Source organism: Acartia tonsa, chromosome 4 (genome assembly GCF_053477335.1).
Source record: "Acartia tonsa isolate MP-2025a chromosome 4, ASM5347733v1, whole genome shotgun sequence".
NCBI classification, from domain to species: Eukaryota; Metazoa; Arthropoda; class Copepoda; order Calanoida; family Acartiidae; genus Acartia; species Acartia tonsa.
In genome coordinates, this window is record NC_137263.1 from 10465928 (window position 1) to 10493714 (window position 27787).

General features: G+C 31.0%; 1 protein-coding gene across 3 annotated transcripts in view; it reads left to right on the forward strand.

The window, feature by feature from the left end:
* The window catches only part of LOC145316013 (UPF0047 protein YjbQ), a 52757-nt gene extending 32495 nt beyond the window's left edge, over nucleotides 1–20262 (forward strand). For all 3 annotated transcript variants that reach the window (XM_080156276.1, XM_080156274.1, XM_080156275.1), the window contains exons 2-7: nucleotides 2926–3009; nucleotides 4699–4826; nucleotides 12425–12525; nucleotides 13606–13687; nucleotides 14805–14933; nucleotides 18162–20262. In XM_080156276.1, the coding sequence (XP_080012402.1) occupies nucleotides 2982–3009; nucleotides 4699–4826; nucleotides 12425–12525; nucleotides 13606–13687; nucleotides 14805–14933; nucleotides 18162–18248 (555 nt within the window). In that variant the 5' untranslated portion in view covers nucleotides 2926–2981 and the 3' untranslated portion in view covers nucleotides 18249–20262. The remainder of the gene's footprint in view (nucleotides 1–2925; nucleotides 3010–4698; nucleotides 4827–12424; nucleotides 12526–13605; nucleotides 13688–14804; nucleotides 14934–18161) is intronic.
* The last annotated feature ends 7525 nt before the right edge of the window (nucleotides 20263–27787 follow it).

Genomic DNA, 27787 nt, shown 5'->3' on the forward strand with positions numbered 1-27787 from the left:
CCAAGGTTACACACAATCTTTCACACTTTCCTATAATAATATCCACTTCATTTCAAATGACCATACACAAAATCTAGATTGTTAAAAACCTTTTCGGATCTTTGGGCAAACGTAAAAATAGAATAGTAATTTGCACCATGTTTGGAATGATTAAAAGATTTTGTTGATATTTTTTTTTGAAGATAATTTTTTTTTCTAAAACCTAGAAAGAATCTTATAATTTTGAAAGATAATAGATTTTAGTATTAAAAATATTTTAAAATTTCTAATGCATTAAGACCATTTCACTTCAATTTTTTCACTCTAGTAAAAAGAAATTTAAGCAGTTTGTTAAGAAATTCGAGGCAAAATAGATTATTCAAGATTACTTTTAAAGACCGTGACTAATGGTCATGATGGCCCTAACCAAATTTAGTAGAAAACTAGATACACTACATGGATAAAGACCTGAAATATTGGAGCTGGGACCATTCATAAATATAGGTTAGGTTAGACAATACTTTCCTTTGAGCATGAATGACAGGTTAAAAATTATTACAAACATCACATATAGGGAAATTTAAGACTGCTTCTTTCATATCTAGTTCAATTAAGGCAATGATTTACTTTTCGTGAACACTATTTCTTTATGCCGCCTGTCTGTTTGTATGTCTTTCCATTTCTATGTCCATCCCAGTAAGTTAACAAAATACTCTAATTTATAAAAAGGATGTAAAATACAGTTTTAGATTGTCTAAATGAACGTAATCAATATAGGACACTACGGACGTTCGCCGTCTGTCCGGCTGTACGTCAGTCCGTCCAAAAAACTCTGACTTGGCTATAACTACGGTTCTTTTATAGTCATTAAACTTAAGACTAATCAATCTAGGACAATAGGTTTGGATGTCTTCACACGAAAGTACAGTAGGCAGTCTTTTTTTAGTTCAAATATGCATCAGCTTTAATGAAAACTAATCTTGTTTTAATAAATTTTTTATACCGTCACAATTGCAAATTTACCTATAGAGTATAGACAACTATCTATAATATTATTCATTCAAACGCTTCATGTAATATGCCTAATTAAAGGTTATAAATTACATATTTACAAACGTTTTGATAATACGTACGTTTTGTACCTATCTCTTTCATATAAAATTCCAGATGTAAAACAGTAAATAATAATCAAGCTATATACACAGTTAAACCTATCTTTTTAGATAGAAATACGTATATATTGGATAATATGATATAATATAAGTTGTAACTATGTAGTAAATATTTGTATAATAATAATCTTTAGTAAATAAATGTAAGAACAATTAATCAAATGTTTGATAATATTGTGAGTCAAACTTTAGTTGTCCACTTGCCAAACAAAAACTATATTGATTATGGATCTGCAGCCGCAATGCAACTCCTGCCAACAAACCGCCATAAAATCTTAAAAATTATCTATTCATTAATAATCATTTAGATTTTTTACCCTTTAATTTGAATGCTGCAAGTATTTGAGCTGCAAAACGGACAGCTGGTTGGCGGCTGTCATGCCTTAGATTATTAGTATCATGGATTCAGGGGATATTATCTTTATCTATCAACCAAGGAAGTAAAAATTATATTGATATATTCATTTGAAGATATCATATTTTGTAAGTGTATTAAATTAAACTTTAAAAGATGGGAGGTCACATAAATATATCTATGCAAAAAGTAATTTATTCTATTATATAAAGTACTAAGGTTTTTTGTTTCAAGATAAGATTTCAATAACACAAGGTTACTGGGTGGTTTTAGGCTATTTTTTTGTCACCTAACTCTTAAAATACAGAGCCCCCTAAATGCTAGGTGATCAGCTGCTAGTAAATTTACAAATAAGAAATATTGAATTATAAACTAATATAAAATATTAAAATTATCAAAACTCTAGAAACTATGGAGTGGAAAGAAGGAAATTGGATGGAAAAACAAAGTTTTTATTCAATATGTTTTCATCTCTGTCTACATAAATTCTCATTTAGAAATCTACATTACAGTTTTCTAGTTCTTTCTTCTTTAAAAACTTAAAATCAGGAATAATATATTTTTTTCTTGTTATAGTTTTATATTGGTAATTGAAACTCATCAATTCTCCCCTCCCCCCATTTTCTATACATTGTAGATATACATAAGCCTTTTAAATCTAACTGGCATAAAGCTATTTTACACTGTAGGCATACATCATATACAAATGAAAATACCATAGAGCCTAAGAACGAGCCAAGCCTTTTCATATATCTTAATGTACAACAGAAAAAGAAAATTTATATTGATACATATTATTATCATAATAAATATTAATGTCTAAATAAAATGTGGTGTTCCATCATAGTTAATGATTATATATACACTTTTATATTTTTACATATTTTAAATAACCTATATGGAGAGTAGTATCTTAAACTCCACTGTTTTCTAGAAGTTTAAACAAAAATTCTTAATAAATCAAAATTACTAAAATATAGGATGCTTTGTGCACTTACATTTCAAGACTTAATTATAGGGATGCCTTGCTTATATCATTGAACCTATGGCCTGAGGAATCCAATTTGTTTAAAATGGACATACCGACTTTCTTGTATTGATTATAGTGTTGCTATTCTAATAAGTTGTACTTATTTGAGGAATTATGATACAAGCCTTTATATGATTCTTGTATTGATTATAGAATTGCTTTCTAAATAGTATGAAACTTCTAGAAGAATCATACAAAGTTTTAAATGATTCTAACAATTCTAACAGAGCCATCCGTTACGGACGGGCAGACTTATTTTTTTTTTAATTTGTCAAAATGACAAAATGATAACAACCAAAAAGCGTTGTTTACAATTATTAAAAAGATAGACTCACATAAACCATGATCCTACCTACCCTTTGTATAATATGATATTGTTTTTTTTTCAGGTGTGCTCAAGGGGGAGGGTGGTATCTCTTGATGGTTTGGCTTGGTTTCTGGATCCATGGCCTGTTCCGCCACACATAGTAAAGGTAAGTCTTTATATTAAAAAGCTACTCTATCAATCAATTTGCCTGTCAGATTCACTATGCAGGAATTGTAATCTTATTAAAAGCTATGTAGATTAATTACAAAGCAAATTAAATAATCAGACTTAATAGAGGAAATTTTAATGAAGAAGCAGCTTGACCTTATGATAGTGTTTGATTAATCTTACAGTGTAACGGAAGCTGATATAGTTCTATCTGGGGAGGGAGGGGACATTGGGCTATTTGTTTATTCCACTAGTCCCCAAAGTTTGATAAAAACATTTTCTTGTTCGTTGGCTTAACAACTTTGGGGACTTTTATTGAATTTTGATTGGATGGTTTTTTAAGTTGAGTGTCCAAATATTTCAACCTCAAATTGTAATTTACATAAGAGGTAATTTTGTGTCACATCATTGGGGATGTACATTGTACATCAATTTTTCGGCTATTGTCTTATCTCATTAGAACCCTCAGTTTAAAGATAAAGATACTCTGATTTAACAACTGCTTAATATTTTTCTAAATCTCCATCTTTTTTTAAATATGTTTTTTGGGTGTTTTAGCAATTTAAAAGATTTTTTGAGGTGGGGAGGAAGGATTGTTGGATGGTGGAAGGGGAGGGGGGTGACACTAGTTACTCAAATCTTTGGTAACCAATTTTACTGACCATAAATTCATTTCTATGCCAAGACATATTTTCTGTTATCAAAGGAAATCCTTTTTTTCTATTATTTGTTTATTATTTATTGTTTAGCATATAAAAGATGCGGACATATGCTTCAGTAATGTTCTGTGAGGATAATATACAACAAGTACATTATGATAATAAGTAGTGTAACAATAACTAGCTAATAGTAATTTAGAATTTGAAAATAATAGCCAATGCAATGGTGGTACAATAATAATTTAGCAAATTTTATGTTAGTTCAGAAAATGGTAGAAAATTATTGATGGCAAAAATTTTGTTTATTACCTCTCTATCGCAAGCGTTTTTTTGTGTTCATTAAACTTTGGTCTGTTAAATTCGCATATTTTTAGTAGGACGGACACATGCTATTTCTAGAAAAGCTTTGTCACTAAAAATATAACAACAATTGTGTTTATCATTTTGTAAAGAGTATTGATAATAGTTATAAGTCATGCAAGCTAACTGATTATTTATAATAGACATTAGTCTTTTATACTTTTACAGACTCAAATCTTTTCCTGTTATGAATAATAAAGATAAACTTTACATAAGTGAAAAATTTCTGAATGCAAAAAAAAATTTAAAGTGATAATGTGTATATCTTATTAAAAGGTTATAATTACATATTATCAGAATGTATGTCAAAATATCTAAAAAGTCATCATATTTATAAGGGACATTCGGACTTTCTAGTAACTCCTTATGAGTTGCTACGCTTTCTAGTGTATGCCAAATAGTTACCGAATCTCCTTTAAATGTTTGAATCAACGTTTCTAAATTAACGACCTTCTAATCAGGGCTCGGCAGCTGCGCGCCAGCCGCTTGTTTGTCCTAGGGAAATTAACCGTTTACATTTTTAATAAATCAGCTGGAAGTATAAACCAGGCCCGATATGGCAATCCCTGTTTTCAAAGCATCCAAACGAGTTTTAATTGTAGGCTTATTCGCGGTTGCCAAGCCATGCTTCTTTTAATGAAAGCCTATTGTTATATTCTTTTGTTTAGGTTCCGGCCAAGGGTCATCGCACGGCTCTGGACTAATAGTTGGTCCGAACGCTTGGCTTCAACGCAAAGTTCACCTGAGACCTCAACACAGAGGCGTTCACCTGGTTACTGAGGAAATACTCAGAGGGGTGAGTCTTTTTTTACCCGGTAGACTTATTTTATGGGTTTATGTTGACAAAATGGGATGGAATTAAGGTGATCATGGCTGACACATTATCCACATGCTGCCGTTCAAATTACATCATTGATATTAATCATATTGACTTCATATTAAGGGTGGTCGTCAAAACGTTATGTTAATTAACTTATTTTAACATACTTTTGATGATATATTAACTATAATTTGACATTAAAATAAAACTTTTAAAGTTTCATAAAACATTTTCTTTTTATAAAAAAAGTAAGACTGAAGCCTATCAACATTTGAAATGTGATGAATTTAATCAAAGATTGGATGTTTACGCTTGGCCAGACACCACACACAAATATTTATACAGATTTGGACGGAGTGAAATGGTCGCACTAGGTTTTTTTTTCATGATAAAACATTTATATGATTAAATTTTATTTTGTATAACGCATATTCTCTATAATTTGGGTTGTACTTGTAAGTACATCCGTCTGACAAACAATCACTCTAAAATAGTCAAAGTATACTTCTTTTCTTTTTTTTTTTTTTACAAAAAGACAGATTTTAAAAAATAAACTATGAGTATGTTGATTACTGAATATGGACTAAAACCTTCCATATATATAGCAAACACGTTGTTAACTTGATGTTGCTGCGCTACCGATAATTACGTTATCCATACTGAATTGTTAGAAGTCAAGGAGGATGGGGACATTGGGCTGTTTATTACACTTGTACCCAAAGTCTTATAATAACCTTTTATTATTCGTTGGCTTAACAACCTTGGGGACTTTTATTGAGTTTTGATGGATTGGTTCATTTTGTTGAGTGTCTAAAAGTTTCAACCACTAATTGTAATAAACAGAATGGGTAATTATGTGTATCATGATTGGTGATGTACAATGTACATAAATCTATCGGCCATAGATTTCTGGTTAGAAGCAAAATACAAAAAATATATTTTGAAGACCCTTTTTTTAATCCGCCAATATAAAAATTATTGTGACTTGTCTTCGTAGGTCGCATTAGATCACAAATATAATATCAGCATCACAATCTACAAATTAATACTGCTCACACACAGACACACACACACAAATAAACCCATACACAGACAAGATCACACACACACACACACACACACTACACACAGACTTAATTAAATAACTTTGTCACAAAAAAAATATTTTTTTTTTGTGATGCTCACAGATATTCTTGTTGAAAAATGAATTAAAGGATGTAGCTTAAAACCTGCCATAAAATAAAAGCTTTAGATATAGACATTTAAGAGATCTTATGCAACAAATATTTAGGTGTACTAACATTATTGATCTAACTTTTTCTTATAACAATAAACCAACAATTTAGTATCTCTATACAGAAAGGGTTATAAGATGACAAGGATAAGATGTTGTTGCTCTTGTTAACTTCTTGTCTGTCCGTCAGTCCTTAACGCCATGGGGAAAATTTACTTTTTTTGGCTTTTATTTTCCCTTGCCAATGAGCTAATAGTATATAAGTTACTTAATCCGTCAACCTGTCGGTAATTCTTTTAAAGCGTTGGAAATCTATGTATTATTAAAGAGGACTTCAAGCTTATTTAGAAAAGGGTATTTTTTCATTTTTATAAATGATAAGATGGTTAAAATTTTCTATTTGAATTCTGCTGACCATCTTAAAATACCTCTTTCTGTCTGTCAAATTATTTATATTTTTAAACTATATAATTATATTGTCAATTTTGATTAATAAAAGAACTAAAATGTTCTATTGGAATGTAGAAGGCCCAAAAAGATTGTTACTTAAATTTTAACTTTTAGTTAATAAATTCTATTCATTCTATTCATAACTTCCAAATCCAACACCTTTTTTAAAGATTATATCAATATAAAACATAAAAATCTGCTTATTTTGTTGTGACTTTCAATATTCATTTTATACCAAACAATGAACATCTTTAAAATCTTTGTGTTCTCTTTGCATTTTTTTTACAACTTTTGTGCTTCCAATATTTCTTAATTTTAGTGCCCTAATATTTCCTACATTTTATAGAGACACCGCACAATTGATGTAAAATAGAATGGGTGATAATAATGCATTGCATATATTTGATAAGGATTAAAATGTGGCGTCCAGAATTGCTGAGGATTATGTTCTGGTGCTTGCCTGTGTACCTGAACCTGCATCTACACACACACACACACACTTTTAGAAATGGGTTGCAAAACGGATATTTTGTCATGATATATTTTCAATAGATTTTGCACATCTCAATCTTACATACCCGCTAACTTGTCCACATTACTTGTTAATGGCTTAGGTTAGGTTAAGTAAAGACCACTAGAAATGTTTTATGTGGCAAACGGAAAATTATCCAGTAAAGGCACTTCTATAAAAGATATCTATAAAGCTTTCCTGAAAAGTACAACCAATTCGGACCAGTATTTTCGGAGATCTTAAGCCACAGACAAAAATAAAGGTTGCAGTACAAACTAATTTTGACTAGAGACTGTACAAATTTTATCTATTACATATATATACTCCATATGCGTATTTATAGAGAATTAACACCCTAAAGGCAAACATTTCAGTCTGAAATAGCTTAGCTAAAATATTACGTGGATATTTATTTAAAATATGTAGCATTAAAGACATACTTCTTTTTTTTTATTGAAACAAGTTTACCTTGACATTTAAACTTTATTCTAAAAATCATATATTAGTGTAGTTTGAATTAGGACATTTTTTATAACCAACACTGTAACTAAGAAGACTAAATATATCTTATAAATCTGTCAATTCCATCTAGTGCCTCGATGGATAAAAATGCATGAGACCTAAATTGAAGTATCAACTATTTACATAGATGTAATATTTGTCCTTTATTTGTCGATAGACTGCCGTACATATTCTAAATACAGAATAGTTATTTCTCGCATCGTATTATAAACGGCTTTCCGCGGATATAGAATGTACAATTATGAGATTAAAACTAGTTTTTTTAGCCCCGAGGTGACGAAGTCACCGGCTAAAAAAAAAGTTTTAATCTTATGATTGTACATTTCCATATTCGTAGAAAGCTGGACATAATACGATGCTAGACATAGTTTTTTCGTATGGATGAGAACCGGTTCCTATCCACCGGATTCGAATGAATACGAGAAAAGCTTTTTAAAAACATATGTATTAAGTTTTTAGTGCATTTAATAGTGTTCAATGTAAAATTTATATCTAGGGTGTAAAAGGTGTTTAATGCGATTTAGCCCCAAGGCATACTTACAAAAATGGATATAGAATGCGTGGATATTGTGACAGGAGATTTTTTTCTCGCCAATTTAGGTTGCTCAAAAAGTCCTCAGACAGTTATTTGTCATTTAGTTCCTCCATGGTTAGGGAAGGGGATGGGGGTAAATTAAAAATGGGGGGGGGGGTAGATTGTATATTAGCCAGTTAGGAGAAACATTTTACAAGGGTATGCAAGAACATCTTACAGAAACAGATAAAAAGATTAAATATCAAAATTTTATCAGAATTTTTTGTTCAAATTTTCCCTTTTAATGCCACCATTATTCTATCACCTGTCCGAACCCGATTCGTCTCCCATGAATAAAAATCGGTTCTGGACCATTTATAAAAACAAACAAATCGTATTGTAATCGGCACGGCTTTTGTTCATCTTAACGAGATGAATTTTATGAAAATAAAATTTAATTTACAACCACATGATAACTGTCATGGATTAATAATGTAATAATGTTGATTTTTTTCTGAAATGTTAGTTTCTTCATTTTTCTCTATTTTGCTATCATTAATGTCTTTTTTTCTCTTTAATTATCAAGATAATGGATATTATTAGAAACAGGTTCCAAATCAATATTTTAATATATGTATATTGTCAACCTTGTTTTCTAATAGCAACCTTGATGAATCCTCAGCCATGTTTATCTGCAGAGTTTTTGTTTGTGTTTAGTTTTGATGGTGAACAACTTACATCATCATGGTCATACACAATAGATTTTATATATTTCGAGATTAATTCTTTAAAAAATTATCTGTTATACAGAGAGTGAGGGGACTTTGTGCTTTTTATTACACCAGTCCCCAAAGTTTTATAATAAGGTTTCCTCATTTGTTGCCTTATCAACTTTGGGGACTTTCATTGAATTTTAATATGTTGGTTCAATAAGTTGAGTGTCCAAAGTTTTCAACCATTAATTGTATGTGTATTTTTGTGTATCATCATTGGGAATGTACATCAATTTATGGGCCTTTGTCTTTTCCCTTTAGATCCCTGTTTATTATGGCTATCATATCCTCAAAGTTTGCATTCTAAAGGGTAAATAATAAGTTAATTACTTTTGTAACGAAGGGTTACCTTACCTTCAATCAATAATGATAGGGGTTTATCCTCCTATTTGTGGGTAAATATTTTTATGGGAGGGGTAATATCTAATATATTTCCAAAAAAATTTTGGGGGAGGGGAATAATTTCTTTACCTATCCCCCATTAACAGGTCTTATTTTAGATGTTCCATTGATTTTCTTTTCTATATATGCTCTTCTAGTTAACTTAAATCTATTACTTTTCTCACTTTAAGAAGAACATGTCTTTGTTCTTTCTGCCATTATGTCATTATGACACAAGCCTAAACATTCATGATTTTTAACAGCGTAGCTACAAAAAGATTTGAGTCTGTATCTGTACATGACATGCAACTATATATAACCATGTAACCACCAACCAACCTCAGTTACAATTATATGATTTGTATCCAGGTAACCAACCAACCAACCTGAGCTACAACTATATAAATGTATCCAGGTAACCACCAACCAACCTGAGTTACAACTATATGATTGTAACCAGGTAACCACCAACCAACCTGAGTTACAACTATATGATTGTATCCAGGTAACCACCAACCAACCTAAGTTACAACTATATGATTGTATCCAGGTAACTACCAATCAACCTAGTTACAACTATATGATTGTATCCAGGTAACCAATCAACCTAGTTATAACTATTTGATTGTATCCAGGTAACCATCAACCAACCTGAGTTACAACTATATGATTGTATTCAGGTAACCACCAACCAACCTGAGTTACAACTATATGATTGTATCCAGGTAACCACCAACCAACCTGAGTTACAACTATATGATTGTATCCAGGTAACCACCAACCAACCTAAGTTACAACTATATGATTGTATCCAGGTAACTACCAATCAACCTAGTTACAACTATATGATTGTATCCAGGTAACCACCAACCAACCTGAGTTACAACTATATGATTGTATCCAGGTAACTACCAATCAACCCGAGTTACAACTACATGATTGTATCCAGGTAACCACCAACCAACCTGAGTTACAACTATTAATTGTATCCAGGTAACCACCAACCAACCTGAGTTACAACTATATGATTGTATTCAGGTAACCATCAACCAACCTGAGTTACAACTTTATGATTGTAGCCAGGTAACCACCAACCAACTGTATAACTATACAGATACATATACATATTTATACAGGGTAACACACATAAATTGTCTAATTTTATAAAACAGGAATAAAGGCATCTAATCCAAATCCTTAACACACAGCTGTCTGAGGATTTTGAGGACCCTGGAGGCTGTGACCATTTCTTATAACTTTACCATGGAAGATCCTAACATTGATTCAAAGGTCAGACAAGTAAAACTTTAAATGCTTTTATTTATATTTATAAATGAACCATCAAAACACCCTACTACTGTGGAAAAGAACCCTGTTTCTATCTCTTCTATTCCTGCGGGTTTTGGTCCCTTTGGGATAATATTATTCCTATGGAACTGAAATTCACCTTACCTAAAATAGGCCTTTTAAAAAGTTTGTTTAGTAGGCGATATAGGAAATGTCCAAGTTTTTCATTATCTCTCATTAAATTAGACAATTTTATAAGAAGCACCCTGTTTATATAAAAATATATAGCCAGAGGGAAGGGTACCATCATAGTTCGGGAGGTGGTGGGAGGAATAGTTATAGTATATTATATTCCGCATTTTCCTTACACTATGCCATAATGGGGATACAAAGTGGCAACTTCAGGGGTCCGCAGGGAGACTAAATCAAGGAATGGGGGTTAGGTTAGAAAAAAAGAGGATACTTCCGCCCCCCCCCGGGGGGGGGGAGAATCCTCTCCTGTTTAAGTTTAGTGTTGCTGGGCAGGCACACCACTCACCCACTACCAGGCACCCATACACACAATGCAGTAATCCTAGATTTGCATGAAATTATATACTATCAAGGGGAATACGGACATTTAGTAATTGGACTTTAATTCTATTCATTACAAAATGCTTTATTATACTTGAGAATAGAATCATGTCTGGATTGTGAGAGTTGGGAGGGAAGGGGGGGGGGAGAAAGGTTAAGCTCTGCGCCCAATTATTATCATTAGCATAATGTCAAAATTATATTGAACTGACTAATTCTTTAGGATATAAAAAATATTTTTTAAGATATATTTTTTTAGAATTTGCAAAGGTAACTTTACTATTGATTTGACTTTAGAGACTTAAGGGTAAAGAATAACCTGGAATGTCATGAGAAAAAATAATTTCATTTAAAAGATAAAAACTTCGGTTTGTTGTCAGATAGGTGTTACTTGATTTGTTGCCTTGGGCTTTAGAGTAACTTAAATGGATAAATTGATGTAGTAATAATCACTTCTATAATTTAAGAAAAAAATTTGAGTACTACTGGTTTGTACACCCAAATCAAGATTAAATAGAATTGATTCAAATTTTTTTTGTAAAGAGTAAAGACCGCGTTTATAGTTTACTGTCCCCTGCCACCCTGCTAATTAAAAAAATATTAAGAATTAATCTTAAGCTGCTGAGTATGGCTGAGAAATATGTATTGGTATATTTATACTACCATCTCCAATAAAATCTAATTTCAGTTTAAAGTACTAAAAACTAGTGGTATAGTAATTAAATATATGAGAAGCCTAAATGATATTCTTACAACATTAGCATAATATGTATAATATTGGTATTCTTAATGTCTCATAATTTCTATATTCTCTGCACATACAAATAAGCTCTGGATGAATAATTACATTAATTTTAAAGCAACATTAATGCTCTATATATACATATGATATGCAACATAATATTATACATTTATACATAGAGCTGCTGCAACATTTATATGCAAATACATATTTTTAATATAAACAAGGACAATAACAACCATTCTAGATAAAGAAAGAACGACACGAAATTCTTTATTAATATGGATGCGCGATAAAGAGTTGTCACCAACCCATTGACACTTCGAAGCTTTCCTAAGTGATCAGTAACTGATAATTTAGTTTTCTATCTATTTTATCTATCTAAAAGATGTGACTTTTAAAGTCTTACTAGTGTACAACTGGTCACCTAAAGTACTATTTGGTTTCAGGTATGACCGTTGAGGTTGTAATTTACTCCTGTTTTCACAATTTTAATTTAGAGACTTCAGTTCAAGCTATTTTCTTTAATTTCAACCACGATAAACTTCATATTTGTGAAAAAAATTTAATGAATATCTATTTTTCAGCTGCCTGAGCTATCCCAGTTTGCAGTTGGTCTGATGCACATCCAGCTACTTCACACATCTGCCAGCCTCGCAATCAACGAGAACTGGGATCCTGACGTCAGGTAAAGTGACCATTTAGATTTTAAAGGGTTGTTTCAAAATAGTTTTTCTTTGTAGTGGCAGTTTAAACCACCACTGTAGCCTAAAGCGTAGCGTTTCCACTCATTGGAGAGGAGAAGTATAGAAATAGAAGCCCAAACCACGTAATGATAAAGACGTTGAACGTTTCCCTACTGCTGCTATGTCAAGTGCAAGACATTAATAGTTACAGTAAGAGAAATGTCTTTGCCTTTGGCGCATCCCATTACTTTCCTTTACTAATATAAAGGTCTGGCCCTACGTTGTTATCAATCGCCCCCAGAGGTATTAATTAGATTTAATTGCAGTATACCTTACTGAGTTTAAATGGGATAAAGAAATGAAAGGCATCTGATAACAAAGGATTTACTATTACTTGGATCTTACACCAGATTATGTACTCTAATAAAACGAAATTTGTAGCGGGCTAAAATACTCCCTCATCCCTCTCCCATCTCTTCTACTGGATAAACGAAATGACCAATAAATGGTGAAATAGCAACCTAAATTAGCAACAATATTTCCCCTAGCATAATATCAAAGTACATTCTACACCAATTCTGATAACGTTGTCTGGTTTCAAAATACTGAAGTTCATTTTTTGATAATTTCTAAATAAATATTTACCTTTTGTAATAAGTTCATGATACATCCAAATACTTATCATATACCCTATATAAATTGTTATATCTTATGTGAATTTAATCATGAAAAGAGATCAAACTTTTCAGGGATGATATACTCCTTATAATATTTGTTTATATTCAGGGATGATATACTCCTTATAATATTTGTTTATATTCAGTGATGATATACTCCTTATAATATTTGTTTATATTCAGTGATGATATACTCCTTATAATATTTGTTTATATTCAGGGATGATATACTCCTTATAATATTTGTTTATATTCAGGGATGATATACTCCTTATAATATTTGTTTATATTCAGTGATGATATACTCCTTATAATATTTGTTTATATTCAGTGATGATATACTCCTTATAATATTTGTTTATATTCAGGGATGATATACTCCTTATAATATTTGTTTATATTCAGGGATGATATGGAGATGATGTTAAACCGGATAGTTCCCGAGGACATGCCCTTCAGACACAGCTGCGAGGGACCGGATGATATGGTAAGTTCAAACAATAGATTATTTACTCCAGATGATCAATCTCACACAGTTATACATCTAATTTAAAAAGGAATTTCCAACATACGAGGATTAGGTCACATTTACATCAACTTTATAATCCAAACAACGAAGATTTAAAAGATATCATTTGGTTTATCATATTAAATTTAACTATTTTTAGATTTTAAAATCCAAATATTTGTTGTTTAAACTTTTAAAATTTTTGTGTTTAATGTAATTTCGATGATTTTTGCATAATTATTGAAAATAACCAAAAAAAAGGAAAAATGAAGGAAACAAATTATTATACAACCTATTATTGTATAACCTATAATAAAAATGTGTATAATAATTGGTGAGAAAAATACTTTTTCTTCCTCTGCTTGGCATTTTTTCAATAATTGGCTCAGCATCCGATAATGAGCCACATCATTGCCTGACACACACAGACTAAAATACAAATGGGTGTTAATACTTCTTTCAGATATAAAAAAAACTTTCAATGTATTTTTACATATCGACTAAAAGCTTTTAAAACTGAGAAGGTTTGAAAATAGACTAATTTTTTCAACAATTTCTTTAAAATTTTGCTTAAAGCATTTACTTTATTTGTATTATTTTATTGAAATGATTACTAACACTCCTCTCATCAAATATGAATAGGTTTAATTTTCCCTTGAATGTCGTAAATTAAAAAATGAAAATGTTTTTTTTCTAATTGAAAAGATATAAAAAAGAGTATTTATAAATTTAAAGTCTATTGTCTTATCCCTTAAGAACCCTGATAAAATAAGAAGTTTAATGTGGAATTTTTATACACTTTAGATTTTTATTTTTATCATTCATATAATTTAACTTTACCGAGACTGTCAACCCAACTATGTGTACATCTATGGGAGAAATAAAGTGGATCTTTTGTGAAGCAGCTCATAGTGACTTGTAAAAATGACGTCATACAATACAAATAACCATGAAAGGCCACTATACAATTTACAATTGTTCAATTACAATGTACACTAGCCTATCATTTGTCATTTGTATTGTATGCGTCATTTTTTATTAGGCAATACAAGCTGCTTCCTTTCATAATTCCTTTCAATTTTTATTTTTTATTTAGCCGGCCCACGTGAAAGCCTGTTTCCTGGGGTCAAACCTGACAGTGCCTGTGTCCGATGGTAAACTGAACCTGGGGACCTGGCAGGGAGTCTGGCTGTGTGAACACAGGGACCGAGCTGGTTCCAGAAAGGTAACACAACATAATATGCTACACCTGTTAAGCAAGGGATCTTTTTCAATATGATTTTAAATCATACTTTTAAAACCATTCGGAAAAAAAATAATTTTAAACATATGTGGGTAGTGGGTACTCCTCATTTTATCCACCTCAAGATTTTAAAAAATACATAAAGTTACCCCATCACATCTTTTAAACCCCTCACTTTGCCCCCCTTAAAAAAATCTTGGACATCCATGTGTGGTTATTGTTCCAACACAAAGCTCCAATGTTTTATAATTCTCAGTTATAATTTCATACATCTTGACCTTAGTAAAACAAACGATATGCCTTATTTACGTTTAAATATGTAAATCAAGCTTTATATTTTCTATGAAATTAAATCTAAAAAGTCCAGAAGAAAGACACATTGAACAAAAAAAGTTTTATGATTTGTAGTCAACTCCTTGCAAAAATGTGAAATTTCTTTTAGTTATGAAACTGTATTTTGAGAATTGTAATTACAAGTACCTTGCTTGGTGCAGTGGAATTCATTGTTCATACTAAATTCAAATTTGTTCCTCACTCAAACTAAAAAAAATACAAAATGATATTTAAAGTTTCTTTAAATTTTCAATATTAGTTTTGATTCTAAGAAAAATATTCACAAAAATTCCTTGGGATTATAGCTATGTCTGTTTGTATAATGTTTGTTCTTGTTGGAATAAATGCCGCATAATACCTGCTTAACAGCAAACATTTTATTTAAGCGCATATACATCATTCTAGTTTTACCCTAGGCAATAATTCTTTACAAATTAAAGAACTGAGAAGGTAGTTATTTAACTATAATATGAATAATGTCATATTATTATTTAAGAATTCATCATTTCTTGTCACGAAAACACAATATTTGATATAAGTAGGTATGATTTATAGTATTTAGTTTATTTCTTAAAGGCAAGTAGTTTATACTTTTTAGAAAAGATATTTAGAATAGAGTTAAAGGGACCTTTTAGTTCCTTTTAAATCTTTAAATACACAATCCAATAAGTTTACAAATTTAATTAGAGGGTAGTTTTCGGTTTTTTTTTTACTTTTGGTCAGGTTAGGTTAGGTTATATTTGATACTGGGTAGCCCAGCATGGTTATGACACCTCAGGTATAGGCCCCGCTAGTTTATGGTCATTTGGTGGAGTTATTTTTATTTTTTAAAAACAAAATAGAGAAGGTGGCGGTTCGGGTCAGTGCTTGATAGGTAGTTTGAGGAAAAGTACAGAATATTGTCTTACTTATTGTTGAGATCCGCATTCACTTTGATTATATGCAGACAAGAATAGTTTAAGAGAAGCTGCTCCCCTAGTTAGAAGGATAACTCAAGGATAAGGGAATTAGAGGTATATCTTAAAAATATTAACATCTTTTTCTCGTATTCATTCGAATCCGGTGGATAGGAACCGGTTCTCATACATACGAAAAAAACTATGTCTAGCATCGTATTATATCCAGCTTTCTACGAATATGAAAATATACAATCATAAGATTAAAACCATTTTTTTAGCCGGTGCCTTTGGCACCTCGGGGCTAAAAAAACTAGTTTTAATCTTATAATTGTACATTCTATATCCGCGGAAAGCCGTTTATAATACGATGCGAGATATAACTATTACTTCATTTCAATAATCTATAAGCAATTTTAATGCTTTGTAACTATGAATATAATTTAGTATAATTTTATTATATATGAATTTCTGGTTCTATTACATATTTCTTTATCTTTTGAAAATAAAGGAATATAAGAGAGGGGATTTGAGAGGAGGTATCCGATACGATACATATCTGCTATAATATCGATTCTAGATAATTCTCAATCTTCCATGACCGTGTGTGTGTGTGTGTGTGCATATTTATTTGTGTGTGAGTGTCAGATACATTTCACATTCCTCTGTCTTTATCTATAGTGCAGCTTCTCTACAATTTGTTTTGCTATCAAGTTAACGTCTTCTATACCTAACTTTAATACAGTTCTCATAATATCTAGGCAAATAAAAATCAAGTGTTTTGTTTTTTGGTGGCAAATTCGCAATAATTCTTATAGAACTTTGGTTACCAAACTTTTTCTATAATTTACACAAAAAAAACACCCTTTGACATTACTAAGGGGATTTGGGGTCTCACTAGAAATGAGAATTGAATGAGGCGGGTGTCCCATAAAAGGTTTCGATAAAAGTACCACGCAAGCACAGAAGAGCCATTCCCTTTATTTTTCAGATAAATGTAAAACAAGGAGGGGTCGTTTTTTCTATTTACTTAATTGCTACAGGAGTCCTAACACTGCGGGGCTAACCTGTATCCATTATAACATGACAAAACCTAACCTTTTAAAAAGTAGATCAATAAGATTAAGAAAAAAAACCCAGAAAAATGTTTGATAAAACGAGGGATCTAAGAACAAGAGCATGAGAGTAAGGGTTGGCTGTGCTTTTATGTCTGTCTAATGTCTCTGAAGTAATAATAATGATATCCAGATAATTTATGCGTTCTCTCTTTACAAATATCCTTCCCTATCTCTTCTAATTTGGTATTGCTTTTTATTCTCCATACTATGTCTCCATTTGTACTGTTATTATTAAATATAAGAAAACTAAAAGAAAAGGAAAGAGAGAGAGAGAGAGAGAGAGAGAGAGAGAGAGAAAAATGTGTGTGTGTGTGTGTGTGTGTGTGTTTGTTTAATTGAAAGAGATAAAAATATGAAAAGAAATAAAGTCAAAGGAAAAGAGAAATTGATTTAAATCAGTCTTTTTACTTTGATCAATTTCAATTTTAAATTAAGGCTATAAATTTCATATTTATAAGTATTTTGATATTACTCTAAAACGGCAGAAGCTTACGTTCCTATTATTTGAATATATAAGAGAGAAAAGTAACTCTTTTGGCACAGAGACCAATGCATAAATTCTTTTTCTTTGTCATGTACATAGACCTATTGTTTAAATAAGCTGAAAATATTAGAGAGGTTGCGTGGTTATTCTACTTGATATTCATACATGTTTTTCGTAGCGAAGCTACTCTATTGTTAACATTGTCTGTCCTTCGGTTCTAAAAGGAAAATAACTCGGCTGCTATTTGAAATATACTTTTTTTTGTGAATATTCTGCAGAACAAAAGAATCTGCTTTGTAACTCACTCTGTCTGTCTGTAATGCGTTGGTGTACTTCAAAGTATTTCATCAAATTACTTATATATATGAATTTATTTCAGGTTCTTGTGACGATCAATGGTTGTTTGAAAGATCCTGACAGAACTCCTTTATCTCCGAGCTCACCCATAGCATCAACAAGCAGCTAGAGCCCCGAGCTCGCAGCTGCCAGACCAGCACCATGCAGTTAAAAAGACCAAAGTGATAATTTAACAAAAACAATTAGTAAAATTGACTAAAATTGGTGTATGTGAAGATTTGTACATCTTGTGAGTGCTAACTTCAAAACATTTACCCTTTAAAATTAATCAGGTGCATCACTATCAGGGAAGAACCAAAAAAATGGCCACCAAAGCACGGCATAAATGTGACCTAATGCGCACCGATGCCGCTGATGTTTTTGTGTTGGAAGTGGAGTGACACTTAAAGAAGTCGTCTTCCATAACATCTTCCAAATTTGTTGTTGATCAAATAACTTTAACATAATTAAAGCAAGATTATTTGGTGAGAGAAACAGATGGAATTTTATGCGGGAAGACCGAGATTTGAAAAAAAATTGGAAATTATAAATTAATATTTTCAAATTTTATTTTATGAATGATGTATTGATACAAAAATGTCATTACTATTCAATTTTGAATATGCCCTGTCTTCAAAAATGAAACCATAGGCAATTTACGTTTACGAAAAAAGTGCTTTACAAACAAATGACTCTAATCAAACTCCCTTTTTTCCCTTCATCAATCCTGTTTTCTATTTAAATAAATCATTAAAATCACCAAATTTTGCACTTAAAATCATAAATAATTTTTTGAAAGATGAAGACAGTGACAAATTCACCTGTTTGCTCGTGACTGACAAGCTTCCACTTTTAGAGCAATTGGTCCTTTTTTTTCTTTTCTGTTATTTTGGCCTACTTGTAAAGCAGCAAGGCTAAATTAAACATCTAGATGAAACATGATCCTCGTAGTCTAAATAGTTTAATTAATAATCTGTATATGCGGCAACTTTCAGTTTTTATATATGAATAGAAAATATTAAAAAGCTTTGATATTGGATGTAAGATGATGTAATATTTCTGAATTGTATAAAAGATTGTTAAAAAAAAACACGGCATCTTGAAGCCAATGCATAAAAATTAAGTTTTCAAACAACACATTCGATTCCTTCATTTTTATCCTTTGAAATTAAAATATTGACTATTGATAATGCATTCTTAAAATTACTTTTGAACCAAAATATAATTATGTTCTTGAATATTATACAAATATCATGTTGATAATAATTTCTGGCCTTTTTTGATACACTATATACATACATACATAAAATTTTAAGATTCTAGTTAATCAAAGTTAAAAATTGAAATATCAAAAACTATGCATAAATAAAACCTTGTAAAATGATTTTTACCTTTTTTCCAAACATATATTGAAATTGCCTCTTTCAATTTATTTTCAAAAAAATGTTTATAAAAGTTTAAATTTTAAGAACATTAATTTAACTTTGATGAAAATGCACAAAAATTAATTTTTCCTTGCCGGACTTTAACAAGATGTTTAACATGACAACTTGGTTTATTATAAAATCTTTTATCTTCTTGTGATTTGTGTTTTGCTTTTGCATTATTTTCAACATCTTCTTTCATCATTTTATTCCTTTGTTTAAAATTGCAGTGCGAAGGTGATTTGTTTACTATGCAGTATACAGTATAAAGAGTTATCGTTACAGACGCACAGACCATTCAAATTCTGTACTTAAAAGTCTAAAAAAAATTTTTGATTCTTTCTATTTTAAAACTTATAAAAACTAATTTTTCAAGTTTGTAACGTTTAACTTTGAAATATGTGTGTCTTGGCCTGTGATACAGTATGATTCTGTTTATTATTATATTTTCAGCAAGGAAAAATTATAATTTTATTATCTCTTCATTAAAACACAAGAAAACACCTAATATACACAAAACACACGCAAACACATATTAGCACAAAATTAAAGCAAAATACAAAAATTGTAACTTATTTAGAAATTTATTATGGATTAACTTTTGATTTAAAAGAGGAATAACTAACTAACTAAATAGCCATTATTGTAATTCCCTTGGGTCGTTCATGTGCAATGATCATCTAAAATATTTTATAAATAAATATAAGATTTACTATGCAATTTATGTGTTCTTTTTTGTTGTTGAAAAAAAAAGCTTTTCTATAATAAGTGTCTTCCGTACGTACGTAACGGATAGCTCTTATCAGTTATCATGGGCATGCTAAATTGTTCTATCGTTGTATTAGGATTCCTGCAATAGTTAGGTACGATTTAGATAAAGAACCTTTCAAAAATTCTGATTTTTAACCTTTACTTCTAATCATTTCTAGGGCAACAGGGCACAATATTAAAAGCGAAGTATCTCAACAATTAATTTCTAAAAATGTATGTATAACCTTTAAAAGTATCCTTCATTTACTTAAGTTTGCAACAAATTATGTACATTTTTGCAGATACTTGTTGATTCATATTCTGCATCTAAGTTCTGACACTTGATAATTGTTGAAGCTCATTTGTCCTACAGTTTGATTTCAGAGCCCCTTTTTACGGATGTTGTCAATTTACTAAAAAGCGAAAGGTTGGTAAAGGATAGTTCTTTTGAAATCGTTGTATAGATGTAAATGACGATTCCTGCAATCTGAAAAGCCCAGTAGGTTTTTGCCATCAATAGATCACTCAACAAACAGGACATAAAAAATAACAGTCCTACTACCTCCTTTGAGAGATTTGGGAAGACAACCTTCACCTTTACTTATTCCCACGAGACTTTACGACCTCCCCCACCCCCACCTTTATGGCGTATCCCAGGGCACTCTAATGGACTTAAAACTTTAAGATTTTTAGTTATTATACGTTATGTAACTATCTTTTTATCTAGATTTTTGGAATAGTGATTGGAATAGGAGATTGAGCCCAATTTAATTTCTTTCTATAAATGCTTCCTACAGATATTAACTAGCGGATACGCACCTAGAGGATCTATTGGCACTTAAGGGAAGGGGAGTCGACCCTCACCTTTTATTTTATAATTGAAAAGAATTTTTTTTCTGTGAATGGAGCTCTTTTCATTAGGGGTGAAGGGAAGAATTACTCTCCTTAAAATTGTTTTAAAACTTTCCTGGGCCTATAGAATGATTCACTAAAGTAAAATCATAACGACTCAGCGGTTAGTGAGATCCTTTGTTTAAGACAGACAGATAGATATCCTGTTACTTTTATATCATGATTAAAATCATTTGTTTATCTTATATTTCTAAAATCTTGATTGTTCAAGGAGGATACATTATGTTGTTTCCATATTGTAAATTTAAAATTATGCAACACATATCTTAATTTGTTACCTATTGACCTATCCATTTGTCCGTGACCCTTACTACATGACATTAACCTCACTCTCCTAATTACTTATTACAGTAATAAAACCAGTTAGGTGACCAGTCAAGTGAAATTAATTGGTCCTTTAAACAGCCTAATTACAATTTAATAATAATATACATTTAAATAGCTTGCTTGACCTCATGTAATGTGTAATACCCTATTTAGGTTGGTTCCCCCTCCCCCCCCCCCCTCCATATGTGTAATGGTCATTTTAAATTGTGCGAGAGTGAGAAATAGAGTGACAACAATAGATATTTTACTATAGATTATCAAGGTGCTTTAGTATTGTCCTCCTCCTAGTGTTCTTTAAAGCAAATTCATTAGTTAGGTGTTATGACAACTATATAAAAGAACAAAATTTAAAGAATAAATATTACGCGACCCTTAACTATCTAAGATATATGTATAGCCCTATTCTCAAAGTTGGTGCTAACCTAACCTAACTTGAAAAACCCTAATTGTTTTGTATGTTTAGCGTTTAAAGATTTTCTATAAAAGAATAGAACATGATTTTGAGAGGGGGAAGGGGAAGGTTGAACAATAGGCAAAAAGATTTCATAAGAAATAAATTTAGACAGGTTATTTTTGGAAAACTGAGAAACCTTAAGAAGGTTTTTTTTTAAGTCTACGACCTGGTATGATAATTATATGCCTCTCATCTTTAAATTTATCCTTGCGACGTGTATAGACTTTAAATATTTTTTATTAACTTGGGCAATCAACAGAATCACGATATCAAACTATGCTCAATAGCAAAAGAATTTCGTAAGAAGATAGTGATAGATACAATCATTTAAGCGAGTTAATTTTAGCAGATTTTTGACAAAGTCCTTATTTAGTATTCTGGACAGCCTTTTTTCGTCCTTTTTAAAAAAATTCTACAACATATTTGATATGACATATAAAAATATCTAACATCTGATGTACGTTAGATTGTAAAATTTTATAACAGGAATTGCTCAAATTAAATATGGTTAACGAAAATTGCATATATTGTTGGCTTATTATTATTTTATTTTCAGGTTATTAGTTTTAGTGCTTTTGGCGTGTTAGAACTAAGAATGGCAAGTTTGTAGTCTTAATGTTGCTCTAAATCAAACTCTTTTCCTACATGACGGCGGCGCGGGTACCCTCCTCCTGCACCCTGGAAGTGTCAGGGATTAAGAGCAGGTCTATGAAAACTAAGAAGATCTAATTGCGTAGAATTGTTGTAAATCAAACAAACATCATTATTCTCTTATATAAAGAGACTAGCCTACAGCTCACGTTGTTCGCTGGTCTGTAATGCTATTGAGAACATTAAATATCTGTAGGGAAAATGTAGAAGGCTGATGCAATTATTATAGTATAAAATCCGGTCAATTAAGAATTCGTAGAGGGCCTGATCTTTCACGGATAAGACAGAAGGCTTTTTTATGTTTGCTGACCTATAGCACCTCTACTCTATGAATAAAATTGTCCGTCGATCTATCGTTAATACTCTAAAATATTTTTTTTTTCAGCTTTTATCAAAGATAAACTTTTAAATGTTGTGTAAATATTCAAATACCACTAAGCATCATTACTTACTATGTCTGTCTGTTGTGCACCATTTTTGCTTTCATTTGCTTTTCCTTTTATTTTTTTAATTCAAGAGCTTCTATAGTTATGGATCTTGTCATCCTTATTTATCTGCTAAAAGTTTTATTCCTCACCTTCTTCGTTATTCTGTCTATAGGGCTTTGGAATTAATAAAAATAATGTGGGGGAAATGTTTATTTTCCCTTCTGCTTTTTAACATAGAAGATTGAATTTTTTTGAGACCAATGCACTTCTGCCCGCCTAACCATCGATCATCAGTACTGCATAAACACAACTTTATTTTATGATATCAAAGACTGCTAATATTTTGTGTGAAGATTTGTATGACCACTGCACTGATCATTGTTCGTCATTCTGTCGGTTATGCTCCTTTTCCTTCTTTTTGCTTTTGTGTTTTTACTTTTACAATTAGGAACGTTGCTACATGTGGATATTATAATCCTTGTTGATGATTTTTAAACTCAGGGATCTTAGGAGATAATGTACTATATTTATTTTACATCCCCGATGATGATAAATAAAGGTAAGCCTTCTGTTGATTGAAAGTTCTTGTTAGAAGTGACGAAACACAGATAAAGTTTTTTAGTCAAAGTGGTTACTAAACTTTGGTTTACAGTGTTATTTACAGTCAAATGTCCCCTCCTTCCCTAAGCAAACGAAATTTTGGTATTGAAACTATCCTTCTTACTCTATAATCACATGGTCCATTAGTCTCTTGGATCGAGACATAATATTTTAATAGCTAAAATATTTGTTTTTTCATATGTTATCAAAATTAGATGGCTTAAATTTTTAATTAAGATTATAATGACACATTTGCAAAATTCATTTTCATTTAGTAGCGAAGATTATCTATAATTCAAAATGTCCTTCTGTTTGTCTGTTGGCTATGATTAGAGGAAAATGTGATTTTCTCATTTGCTATTCAATGGCTGAAAAGTTCTGTAAATATTCCCTACATAGCTTGCCAGTATGGGCCTATACTATTGTTCAGTTCATTCATCCAGTAAGAGGGAAGGAAATTTGGTAAAAGGGTTGTATAATGTTGTTAATGATCTAAAAGCAAAAATTTTTTACAGTGGGGGTTTGTCTGTCCATCTGTACGTCTCTAACAGATAGTTCTGATTGTTAATTTAGGCATATTAGAATTGTCCTATTGAATTTAAACTCTACAATAAAATTCTTGAAATTGTTATGTCCTGCAATGAAGTCAAAGTAAAAATCTTAATTTTTTACTATTGCTTTACATAGTTGCCCTATCACCATGACGTTAGTATGTAAAATAAAATATCTTGTCTTTTTGGTAAAATCTAAATATTTTTCTCCCTCTCCCCGTTCTCTCCCTTTCTCTCTCTCTCTGTCTCTCTCTCCCCCCGTTCTCTTTCTCTCCCCCCCCCCTCTCTCTCCTTCTTTCTCTCTCTCCCTCTCCCCGTTCTCTCTCTCTCTCTGTCTCTCTCTGTCTCTCTCTCTCTCTCTCTGTTACACGTAAAGATTTCTACAACTTTAACGTATTAGAATATCTGTGAACTGATTTATTCAGTAATATGTTTTATATAACAATGTAACAATACACGATTTAACGTTTTGCTTCATTTTTATATAATTTTTTAAAGATTAAAATCCTAATATTTTTCATTTCAAATTTTCGCCCTGAAAGGGTTAAAATGATTAGTTTAATATCTGACCGCATTACGGGGAGTGTCGCACGAATCAATTTATTATAAAACTAAGTTTTCTTACGTTTACTATATTATAAACTTAAGATTTCTGTTTTATGAATACAAATCAAATACATCAATGTTATTTAAATAGCAACATGAATATAAAAAATACATTTATGATGCAAAAAATAGAATAATGGGTCTTAACGTTCTGGTCAATGAGAATTTAATAGGGATTATTGGAGCACTATGAGTTTTATACACCATAAGCTTGGAAGATTCGAGCTCGATTATAGACGTTTATTTCCTATATAGATCTGTCATGGACCTTGATGCAATACCGCAGGCCGTTTTGTACATGTTAAAAATTGGAAGATTTCATTAAATAAAAGTAATCGCAAATATACTTAGTAAATAAGTCTTTTGTCTGATAACATCTGAAACGATTGAGTTCTCTGTTTTAGAGAAGCTTCACAGAGGTCCCTGTGTGATTTAAATCTATATTTAGATATTAGATGGATTAAGTCTATTTTTCTGTCTTTCCCTATCACTTCGAATGCAGAGCCCCATAGATGCTAGAGGCACAGACAATACAATTTTACAGGCTTCGCCTTTACCCTCAGGAATTAATAATTTTATATGTCATTTTTACCGGACAGTTCTACCAAAAAAAATCACAAGTTCACTAAAAAGTATGGTACATCTTTAGAGATATCCAAATTTTTATTTTTGATATGAAATTTCAGAATACTCTTCCATGACCGTGGGTGGAATATACGTGTTGCTGTTTAACTGCCTAACGGCGGTGGTGTAGGTGTTTGATGTTGTAAGGGAAGAGACGCGCACATATGCATGTAGTTGCTGCTCTTGGACATTCAGATATACAACATTCATCTATAATATTTGTGCAACTTGTACTTTTATCTTAAAAACGTAAAATATTTCTTAAGCCCTTAAATTACCACAAAAGGTTAATTGGTTCTTTCAATCATAGAATCTTTTTGGTAGGTATTATGCATTTTTTTATCTCTTTAAGATAAATAGTTAAAAAAAAATTACCCAACCCTGTTATTGGAAAATTTACAACTGCTTTTAACAAAAATTTGAGAAAAGTATTGCACTATACAATAATAAACAAACACTGAAAAAAATGTTTGCGGTTGTCTTTGTAATATGAGAACTAAAGGGAGATTTAAACTAGGAAGGGACAAACACAGTTAAATAAAATATATTTCTAAAATATTTTTTTTTTAAAGAAAAAAGTAAATTTTGAATTAAATCCTAAGTAAGTTAAAATAATGAAATTATAAGGAAAATATTTGAACATTGTAACAATTAATTAAGAAAATGTCAAATTAATATATCAGTTAAATGTTAATTATAAATGCAGATCAAAGAAAAAATCTCAAGCATATTTTTGACCAATGACAAATTTAATTTAGTTTAAAAAAATTCCATCATCTTACCCTTATTTTTATTAAGATCTACCCGTTCTTTACCTAGCCTAAAACAGGCATAACAAAAGTTATTTTCACAAAAAGTATGGTTGTGGTACAGATTCAATATCAGAACTACCATGCTAAATTCCAATGATTTAAAAGGGTTTGAAATTAATCTGATTAATATTTTTCTTTAAAATTCCAAGAAAGTTTGATTGTGTGAGGGGGTGTAAGTTTATGTCTGTGGTAAAACACCAACCGTGGGGTTCAAGGGGTTGTTGGTGGGGTTGAAGGAAGGGTGCGCCTTCCTATAATTCTACTGTACATGTACAACAACATGCCCAGCAAGGTTACCTTCAAGTTTCATACAACACAACTCAAGTTGTTGTTGTTGTTGGATTTACTATTCACACTCACATCAGTTATTCCTATCAACTTCTTCCGTATTGACCACTAGTATACCAGCCCTGCCACAGACACATATCATTAATATTATTCACACAAGTACGCGCGTGTCAGAGCGCGAGCACAGTTGTGTGTGTGTGTGTGTGTGTGCAGGGTGCAGTGGTGTGTGATATCCATGTCGTGATGTATGCTTCAACTTTTATACAATACATGAATGTACAATATACTTTATATCAACCATATTATTTTCAAAATTTGTCTTAAGGCGTATGTGTTTCGTTATTATTTCATTTTTTACAACATGTTATTTAGGTGAACAATATCATACGAGTTATGTGATTAAAATCGTTTGTTATATATGTTTAAGCTATAAGTGAGTGCCTTTGCCCTGCTATGTTAAACTTAAAGCAAAGTTATTTAACATTCATAGATAAAACCAGTCCCTGTGACGTAATAAATATTATGCCATTAGATTAGGATTATTTTTCTCCCATTAGCATATCTATCTAACTTAGCTGGGTAACACCAAGGTGTGAATTTCTAATATATCTTTTAGTGTAAATTTATGCGACCTTATTCATGATACCAACTGTTAAAATTATCTATAAAACAAAGTAGGACGAGCTTCATATCTTTGAAAACGCTATAATGATTAGGATTTTATTATTCAGAAATAATATCTGCTGGTCATAGCATATTTTTAGATATCACAAGATAGAGGGGGGTGAACGTCACCTCCTTCAAGAAATATTACCCCAATCCATCAAAAATAAGATTCAGACGAAGACAATAATTCGAAATGTTTTAACTATACATTTAAATGTGGGTACTACCCCTTTCCCCATTATTAATGCAAGGACCCTAGAGGCCAAGGGCTAAGCCAAAAGTAACTTATAAATCAGAATCTATCTTAATGCCGAAGCTACAAAATTAACCTATTTTTTTGTCAGCTTTGTTATTGTTGACAAGAAATTTGCAGATTTTTCACCATAATTTGATTTATTGTACTCTTTGCATTTTTATGCCGTTAAACTCTTTGCTTTTTTCATACCCAAGACAATTACAAAAAAAATTCAAACCTTATTGTAAGGTATACTAAATGTTTTTTAAAAAATATTTTTAACGATTAATCAATACTAAATTTGAAGAATTACAGTTATCTTTTTAATAAATACATTATGT